The sequence below is a fragment of the Juglans regia genome, chromosome 13 (assembly GCF_001411555.2).
Source record: "Juglans regia cultivar Chandler chromosome 13, Walnut 2.0, whole genome shotgun sequence".
Lineage (NCBI taxonomy): Eukaryota > Viridiplantae > Streptophyta > Magnoliopsida > Fagales > Juglandaceae > Juglans > Juglans regia.
The window spans coordinates 23,877,442-23,887,192 of record NC_049913.1 but is presented as its reverse complement, the minus strand read 5'-3'; the positions used below and the strand labels follow the sequence as shown (position 1 = coordinate 23,887,192).

Genomic DNA, 9,751 nt, shown 5'->3' with positions numbered 1-9,751 from the left:
ATTGTTGGTAACTTGGTACAGAATCACGGACCTTGACAGTATAACTAGGTTGTATTTTAGTCATAAATCGCTATTTTTTTTTCTTTTTTTGAAAAATAATATATATATATTTTTTTAAAAAAAATTATACACCACATCACATTTTATCTCATTATATAAGACGTGCTATATATATTATTATTAGATTATTAATAATTAAAAAATTATTTAATAATGATAAATATGTCACATCTTGTATAATTAGATGAAAGTGAAATAGTGGTGTGATATAAATAGTGGGATAGTGGGATGAAAGAAAAATAATAGTATGTCGCTCAGTTTTACCCTCTCATTTTGATGCTCATGTATTGACTTTTTTTTTTTTAATAGTTAAGGAATTGATTTTTAGTATATTAATATTTTTTAAAATTTTTTTAAAAATGTTTAAAAAATATAAAAAATAAAATAAAATATAAAATTTTTACTATTGGCCACACTAGCATCTCATAAGAGAAATATATAACCCAGAAATGAAGTCATAATGAAGACATACATGAACACATTCTTATTAGTCTGCAAAAATTGACAGCTTTGAATACACGAAAACATAGTATCATTGACAAGATTACGATATTCGGACTGTTATGATTCTAGAATTTATTAGAATCTTGTATATATTTATTTATAAATAAATATAAATAGAAGTTACTATTGAAAGCATCTATTTTGTACATATGAGTGGTATTATCTAGACTACACATCTCTTCAAGTAAATGTTAGAAACAATCAACTAAAAGAAACTATGCAGTGAGTACAAAGTATATATTGTTATAGTAACTTCTCTCTAATATTAATTTTTATTTATTTATTGATTTTTATCACGAATTCCAGTAGAGATAGCCGCCGGAGACACAGACCGTGGACGAAAGGGATGGTTTTTGCGTTTATTAATAAGAATCTCACAGACACACTGTGTACAGTGCTTGAACCTCCTTTGTCACCACCCTCCAAAGAGCCACGTGCTTTCCTCATATTTTTACAGGTTTGCTTCTCTTTAGGCGACCCTACTTGTCATTACTTTAGAATCCGTCCTCCGAATTTGTTGTAATTTATGAATATTTCAATTGAAATTCCATTATTTTCCAATGTTTATGCACTTATCCGAATTGGGTTGCAGTTTTTTATTAATCTAGGCTTGGCATTGATATACACGGGTTATATATGCAGGTGTTACCGATCGCAGAATCTCTTTGTTCTTAGTTCTTAAGCCAGAGAATTTTGAACTGGGGTTCTTTTTGAATATGGATTCAGTCCTAATGGATATCTCCTTGGAGATTATCAATGTAGCATTTGTCTTTGCGTTTCTGACATGGGTTCTGCTAAACGTTTGGAGACAAAGGAGAGATGGCGGTGCTGTAAATTTGGAATGCCCACCAATGAAAGGATACAGAGGTTTCATTGCGGCTACTGTTCTTTCTAACGTCATAATCTCAACTTTCTATCTTGGCTTTGGCATGTATGAATATTGGAAGAGTAGGATTATCCCTTGGAAATCTGTCATCTTTTTCATGACTTGGTTTCTATCAACGTTGGTAACAGTTTATTCAATGAGCAGAAATCTAAGAGGAGACAAAAGGTGGCCATTGGTCCTTACTGTCTGGTGGGTCTTTTCCGGCATCTTTGATTCACTTTCACTCTCCATTTATATGATTACCTATGTGAAACCCATAGATTTGCCATATCGTTTGCCAGAGCCAAACACAGTTGATTTCGCATCCTTTCCTTTGGTTATCCTTCTTTGTTTCAATGCTTTACCAAGGAGTTGCAGTGCTAGGAAACGCGAGGACATAGTAGAACCTTTACTACCAAAGGAAAATGAATGTTCCTCTCATGATGATGGTGCTTTCATTAGTGCTGGAATTTGGAGCCGACTTACCTTCCTGTGGCTCAACCCGATTTTCAAAAGAGGTCGAATTCAAAAACTTGAATCGTCTCATATTCCTTCAGTTCCTCAATCTGAAACAGCAGAAAATGCTTCCTTGTTGCTCGAAGAATCGCTTAGAAAGCAGAAATTTGAAGCTTCTTCGTTGCCGAAGGCCATAGCTGATGCCACATGGAAATCCTTGGTCATAAATGCAGCTTTTGCAGGTACCTTTCTGTTCACAAGCATCCCCTCAATACGATTTCTTATTTATTTTCTGTTTCAGAGATTTTACATGGTTTTGTTCCTTTCTTTTTTTTTTTTTCCTCTTTTTGGTAGGAGCCAACACAATTGCATCCTATATGGGGCCCTTCCTGATCACAAACTTTGTGAATTTCTTGTTGGGTAAAAATGATGATTCAGGCCTCCTCTATGGTCTCATTCTCGCATTCATATTCTTCTTTGCAAAGACTGTGGAGTCACTAACTCAAAGACAATGGTATTTTGGTGCTCAGCGCATTGGCATACGAGTACGGGCAGCTCTGACCGTATTGATTTACAAGAAGTCTCTGTCAATTAAATATGGTGGCTTAAGCAATGGTAAAATTATAAATCTATTCAATGTTGATGCTGAAAGAATTGGAGACTTCTGCTGGTACATTCATGGAGTTTGGCTGCTTCCAGTCCAGGTCATTCTGGCCCTGATCATACTTTACAGGAACCTTGGTGCTGCCCCCTCCATTGCTGCTCTTTTTGCCACAATTTTAGTGATGTTATGCAACACACCTTTGGCCAATATTCAAGAAAGGCTTCACTCAAAGATCATGGAAGCTAAGGACTCGAGAATCAAAGCAACTTCAGAGACCTTGAAGAGCATGAGAGTTTTGAAGCTGCATTCATGGGAGCCTACATTCTTAAAGAAGCTCCTTCATCTTAGGGAAACCGAGAGAAGCTGGCTGAAAAGATACCTGTATACTTGTTCAGCAGTGGCCTTTCTCTTTTGGGCTTCTCCAACTTTTGTTTCGGTTATCACTTTTGGTGTCTGCATTGCATTAAACACGCCGTTAACAGCAGGCAGAGTCCTCTCAGCTTTAGCCACTTTCCGAATTCTACAAGAACCAATCTACAACTTACCAGAGCTCATTTCCATGATTGCTCAGACAAAGGTCTCAATTGATCGTATCCAAGAATTATTGGGAGGAGAAAATCAAAAGAAACTGATACAATATCATACTTCAAAAGCGTCCAATATTGCAATTGAAATTGAGGAAGGAGAATACGCTTGGGAAATAGATGATGAAAAATTAAACAGACCTACCGTCAAAGTAACGGAGAAGATGAACATAGTGAAAGGTTATAAGGTTGCAATTTGTGGGCCAGTTGGATCAGGAAAATCAAGCCTACTCTCTAGTATACTAGGTGAAATTCCCAGGATTTCTGGAGCAGGAATCAAGATTTATGGAAAAAAAGCCTATGTGCCTCAGATTGCTTGGATTCAAACCGGTACAATTAGGGAGAATGTGTTGTTTGGCAGGGAAATGAGCCAGGCCTTTTATGAGGACGTATTGGAAGCCTGTGCTTTGAACCAGGACATCAAGATGTGGCTGGGTGGAGATTTTAGTGTAGTTGGAGAGAGGGGGATGAACTTAAGTGGAGGACAAAAGCAGAGGATTCAACTGGCAAGAGCTGTCTATAGTGATGCGGATGTTTATTTACTCGATGATCCTTTCAGTGCTGTTGATGCACATACTGCAATCTATTTGTTTAAGGTAAGATACACTATCGTTGTCTCCAATTCATTTTTTTAGTCATTTAAGATTAAATGGATTTTAATAAAAGTTTACTATTTTTGCAGAAGTGTCTTATGCAACTATTGTCCCAGAAGACTGTCCTCTATGCTACCCATCAAATGGAATTTCTCGATGCTGCAGATATTGTTCTGGTAAGTTCTTAGAATATACTTGATTTTCATGTTCTTTAAGAAAACTGAAAAACAATCCTCACTAGCCACGTATCTCTTGCTTGTAATTGCACATTTTCATAGGTAATGAAAGATGGAAGGATAGTGCAGTCAGGAAAGTTCGAAGATCTTATTGCAGATCCCAACGGTGAACTTGTTAAACAAATTTCTGCTCATAGAAAATCAATGAACCATGTTAACTCGCAGCAAGATGATAGAAATTGCATGTCCATAACCAGCAGACCTTGTCCTATAAATCAGATAGAAATTGCACAGGAAAATTTTGAAGGGCTTGTCAACAGTAGAAAACTTACAAAGAGAACTCAAGAAGAAGAAACAGAAACTGGTGCAGTAAAATGGAGTGTTTACTCAACCTTTATCACCTCTGCCTATAAAGGAGCTCTAGTTCCTGTGATCCTTCTCTGTCAAGTTCTCTTCCAGGGACTACAGATGGGCAGCAATTACTGGATTGCATGGGCAACAGAGGTAGAAGGCAGGGTTGGTAGAAAGGAGTTGATTGGGATTTTTGCTTTGATGTCGGGTGGGAGTTCAATCTTCATATTGGGAAGGGCAGTTTTTCTGGCAACTATTGCTGTTGAGACTTCTCAGCGACTCTTCTGTGGAATGATCACATCAGTTTTCCGAGCACCCATTTTCTTTTTCGATTCAACGCCTTCAAGTCAAATCCTTAGTCGGGTCTGTTTTTCTGTTTGTGTGGAAGTCCAAAAGATTAAGTTTTGTTTGAAGCTTTAATGAAAACTCCAGCATAACTTTCTTTCTTTTTAATCATTGCAGTCTTCTACAGATCAAAGCACAGTAGACACAGACATTCCATACAGATTAGCTGGATTGGTATTTGCTCTTATTCAGCTATTAAGCATCATCATCCTTATGTCTCAGGTGGCATGGCAAGTCTTCCTTCTCTTCCTTGCCATTCTTGCAATCTCCATGTGGTATCAGGCAAGAAAGTCCTTAAAAGTTTTTGTTCTGCTTTTTAACACCCTCATTATGATTAAACCAATTTATGTAGGAAGAAAGTCTGCAGCAGCTTCACGCACCATGAAATGCTCAAAGAATAAATTATATGTGCAGTACTTAAAGTTAAACTTAATGAACATAAACGTAGGCTGCCTGAGATATTTTGAGATATTTTATTTTAATCATTAAAGTTAATCTATCTTACATGCCATAGCCTGTATGCACACTAAATAAAACTTTGGTGCATATTTCTACTTTCTTCAGGCTTATTACATTACGACTGCGAGAGAACTCGCCCGAATGGTTGGAATACGTAAGGCTCCAGTCCTACATCACTTTTCAGAATCAATTGCTGGTGCTGCAACAATTCGCTGTTTCAATCAGGAAGATCGCTTCTTGACACAAATTCTGAGTCTTATTGATGACTATTCTCGGGTAGCGTTTTACAATTCCGCCACAATGGAATGGCTGTGTGTTCGGATCAACTTTCTCTTCAACCTGGCGTTCTTCCTTGTTCTGATCATCTTGGTGGGTCTGCCTAGGTCAGCTGTTGACCCCAGTAAGTTTTTCCTGTCCCTCTTCTTATTAACAAAGTAACTAAGGAAGAATGTGCACTAATTGGCAACAACATAAAACTCAAAGAAGGAGAAATACTTAAGTTTTATGCCTCTTCAAATTAAAACTTTCAATCCAAGTATGTGGAAATCTAAACCCGATCAAATATCACCAGGTAATATCCATTATAAAAGGTCCAATAGATCCTCTTCTCCTTTTAGTTTCCAGTAGTCAACTAATAATCTTGATATTGTTTCAACTCAACACCATTAAATGTCAGTGTGGAACTAATGCAATGGTTGATCTATCTCAGGCTTGGCAGGACTGGCAGCAACCTATGGTTTGAACCTAAATGTTCTTCAAGCATGGGTGATATGGAATCTGTGTAATGTTGAAAACAAAATGATATCAGTTGAGAGAATTTTTCAATTTACTAACATACCAAGTGAAGCACCTCTAGTGATTGAAGATTATAGGCCAAAGCCTGAATGGCCAACAGATGGAAGAATAGAGCTTGAAAACCTTCATGTACAGTATAATCCTGCTCTCCCAGTGGTTCTCAAAGGGATCACTTGCACCTTCCCGGGAGAGAAGAAAATTGGAGTTGTGGGCAGGACGGGAAGTGGAAAGTCAACTTTAATTCAAGCTCTCTTCAGGGTAGTGGAGCCTGCAGGAGGACGTATCCTAATTGATGGAGTTGATATATGCAAAATTGGGTTGCAGGATCTAAGGTCCAGATTGGGTATAATACCACAAGAACCAACATTGTTTCAAGGAACTGTGAGAAGTAATCTGGATCCTTTACAACAGCATTCAGATCAAGAAATTTGGGAGGTTAGAACTAGATAACACTCTTTGGCAAGAATCTCATGAAGCTTCTCTCTATATTTTTTTTTTTGTCTTTTCATTTTTCCTTCTTTCCCATTCACATAACTTCATCTCAGGTTCTCAAGAAGTGTCATCTAGCGGAGATAGTGAAACAGGATCAGAGGCTTCTCGATGCCCCAGGTATAGAAACTAGAAAATAAATGATGCTAAGTTGCTCTTTGTTTCTTTTCCCTCTCTTTCACAAAGCCACTTATCTTTCACTGTCTGGGTTTTTCATTCTGGAATTTGGGGAATGCAGTTGGAGAAGATGGAGGAAATTGGAGCGTTGGACAGAGGCAGCTTGTTTGCCTAGCCAGGGTGCTCCTCAAGAAGCGAAGAATTCTGGTGTTGGATGAAGCTACTGCTTCTATTGATACTGCAACAGATAATTTAATTCAAGAAACAATAAAAGAAGAAACAAGGGGATGCACCGTCATTACTGTTGCTCATCGAATAAATACTGTTATCGACAATGAATTGATTCTCGTCCTTGATGAAGGTATGCTAAGAAATCCAATATAGCCATTTTAGAAATTGGAAGGATTGATTTCCTGGGCTTTTTCATATATAGAAAATTGCAGTTGGTACTTTAATGATAGCAAGCATTGAACTTTGAAGTAGATAACCTATATAGACAGGTACCTTCAAATAAATATGAGTGAGATTAGCTTGTGGATCTGCCTTGAAGCCAATACAAGAAAACCATAGTAATTATATGTTGATCGATTTTTAAACACAAGCAAATTGCTAGCAAGAATGCTTTCTATTTAATTCCATTAACTATAAAAAATTCGAAACATGCCCCTAAATCCGAATCATATAGATTAACATCACCAATATAAGACTGCATACATCATTGAATTGATCTTAGCTTATTATTGCTGCGATTTTGCTTAACACAGGCAAGGTTTTAGAGTACGACTCCCCAGTTCAGTTACTCAAGGATAATTCGTCCGCATTCTCAAAGTTGGTGACTGAATTCTTGAGGAGATCATCCTAGAGTAACTTCCATAGAGATCTGTCTTGAGGTAGGGCAGAGATTCGTGTTCTTATTGCATGGTATACAATCACACCACCTATCCCAATGCTCCGAGCTGCAAAAATCGACACTGACAGTGACAGACAGCAGCAGCTCTTCCAATTGACATTCAAGATACCCCACAGGAGACAACAAAATATTGATCAATCATGATAACATTGACAAAGTAACCTGATATTGCTGACAACTGTTACTGCCCCCAAGAACTTTTGTTGTCTCGTGAAATTTGGTGTCCTACCATTTTGATTGGAGAAACCATTCATTCCCATTGCTCTACACGATTTATACTTTATATCATTAAACTCCAAGTGGTACTAACTGCTGCCTTTGTTTTGTGGTTGGCACTGAGAACTAAAGCAAGAAAGTTCTGGGTACAAAACCAGTACTGTTCAGTTGAGAGGTGGGGAAAAAGTCATTACAGCTCAACCATGTGCGTTTCACGTTCTGTGTATGAATGAATCATGATGCGTGTCTTGAATGGTGTCCAATCCACGGAAAAGATACTCCAACTCCATGCTCAGAAGCTCCAATCAATTGATGGTCACAGCCTTTTGCAAAATGCCTTGCGGCATCCAAAGCTGATAAAGGCGTTTGCTTTTTATTCCACCCAACATGAAAGTTAAGGAAGCGGTACTGCAGATTCTTATATATAGGCTCAAAGCAGCATGACTGAACACAAAGCATGGACTCTTCTTTCCATTTAACTTAAAGTGGATGCAGAGATAAAAGTTGAAGATAGTATATACTTGGACCTCAGATTAAAAAAATGCATTTTATTAAAGCTGCATATAGTTGTAATTCATATGCTTGATTATTGTAATTTTTTATATTAGAAAAATGTTACCATACCACTCAAGTTATACCGCTCACTTTGCCCTATTGATGTGGCACCATCATGTGGTGCCATGTGAAACTTAGGGTTTCGATTGTCTTCTTTTGTGTTTTCAGAATCCCTTTTGTTTTGAATTTATTTTTTTAATAAGCCACATTGCACTACATAGTTGTGCTATATTAATAGTACAAAGTGAACGGTATAACTGGGGCGGCACAGTATTAATACTCTTAAAAAAATCATATAGATTTAACTAATCCGAACAAAAAGAGAAATGTTATTTATGTTAAATTTTGTCAATCTCAATCACACATATTATATAGTATATTATAAATGGTTATTATTTTAAGTAGCTAACATCTTAAATCACTTAAAATGAGGCACATCAACATGAATGATAAAAAAAATAAAAATAAAAAAATAAGAAGAATTAACATTATTCAACGAAGTTTCTATTAATTCTTGGAACGTAACCAATGAACAGGGAAAAACTTTCAATCAAAAGGATATGCCTTTTTTTTTAATGGATTAAATAGTAAAATTGTCTTTCGAATGGATGCTCCCTATATTAATGAGTGCATTCTCCGATTTTCAAACCTATTACACCATTTGTTTTGAACTTTTATCAATGCCATCATCATTTCTCTATAAGTATCACGTTGCTGATAGGCCATGAAACGTGCTATGTCAACCCTAATAATTAACTGACACCTGCAAAAGTAAAAATAAAAATAGAGTAATGTTAGCTGCGGGAACTACAATTTTTTTAAAATTATAATAATATTTTTATCAAAATAATATTTTTTTATTTAATGTTATTTAATGAAGGACTTACACATACAATTTTTAAATAGAGATTATAAATAAAATTTTTCATAAAAATAATCTTAAGAAATCAAATGGGTTAAGATAAAGTTTGTTTGGGTGGCGCCAAATTAGCGTACCCAGGCGTTGCTGAGGAGGGGGAACCAGGCCGGCCACCAAGGCATATATAGCTTGGGTAGTCTTAAATGTTTTTCTATTATATTTTTTACACGTATCGGTTTATCATTAGAGCTAACTATGCATATTTAATAAAGAAAAATATTTTAACTATAAAAGAATTATAAATTTATAAATTGATGTGATTTGATATAATACGTCAGATTGTAAAAGACTTAATCAAACTATCAAGCAAACGACATACTATTAAGCAAAAGAATAAATACAAAAAAGAATAAATCTAAGCATCAAATCATCCGAACTAAAATCAACTATAAAGAGAAGAAAAAAAAAAAAAAAGAAGAGAATTTTAAAACCGAATATAAATTAAAAAACAAAAAAATTCCCATAAAAACCCCTAGGTTTTGGTCATCGACGAAACAAAGTAAAAGAAGTTGAAACATACATTTGCAAAATTTTCTATTTGAGACTCATGTTTTCTTAGCTAACAAACGTGTCAAAGAATATATATATATATATATATATATATTTATATGTATGTATGTATGTATATGAAGTTGGAGTTTACAAAATGAATATCAGCTATCGAAAGCTCAGTCCATCCTTTATTCCATCACGTCTACGAACGTCCACTATGTTCCTATATCTGCAAATGAGCGAATTAAGAAGGTAACCAGA

At 36.0% G+C, this 9,751-nt stretch overlaps 1 protein-coding gene across 1 annotated transcript; it reads left to right on the top strand.

Annotated features, from left to right (window-relative positions):
* The first annotated feature begins 953 nt into the window (after nt 1–953).
* On the top strand, nt 954–8,236 carry LOC108988517 (putative ABC transporter C family member 15). Its single transcript, XM_035684688.1, has 11 exons — nt 954–1,021; nt 1,207–2,127; nt 2,240–3,669; nt 3,756–3,842; nt 3,945–4,556; nt 4,656–4,820; nt 5,103–5,397; nt 5,707–6,227; nt 6,338–6,401; nt 6,520–6,759; nt 7,163–8,236. The coding sequence occupies exons 2-11, from the start codon at nt 1,281–1,283 to the stop codon at nt 7,258–7,260; spliced, it is 4,359 nt and encodes a 1,452-aa protein (XP_035540581.1). The 5' UTR covers nt 954–1,021; nt 1,207–1,280; the 3' UTR covers nt 7,261–8,236.
* Nucleotides 8,237–9,751: the final 1,515 nt, after the last annotated feature.

Bases quoted from the DNA above. Each gene is read 5' to 3' on its own strand.
- LOC108988517 (XM_035684688.1), top strand. From the start codon at position 1,281: ATGGATTCAGTCCTAATGGATATCTCCTTGGAGATTATCAATGTAGCA. The intron at 4,821-5,102 runs GCAAGAAAGTCC...TACTTTCTTCAG, and splicing joins CAATCTCCATGTGGTATCAG to GCTTATTACATTACGACTGC. The intron at 6,402-6,519 runs GTATAGAAACTA...TGGGGAATGCAG, and splicing joins GAGGCTTCTCGATGCCCCAG to TTGGAGAAGATGGAGGAAAT.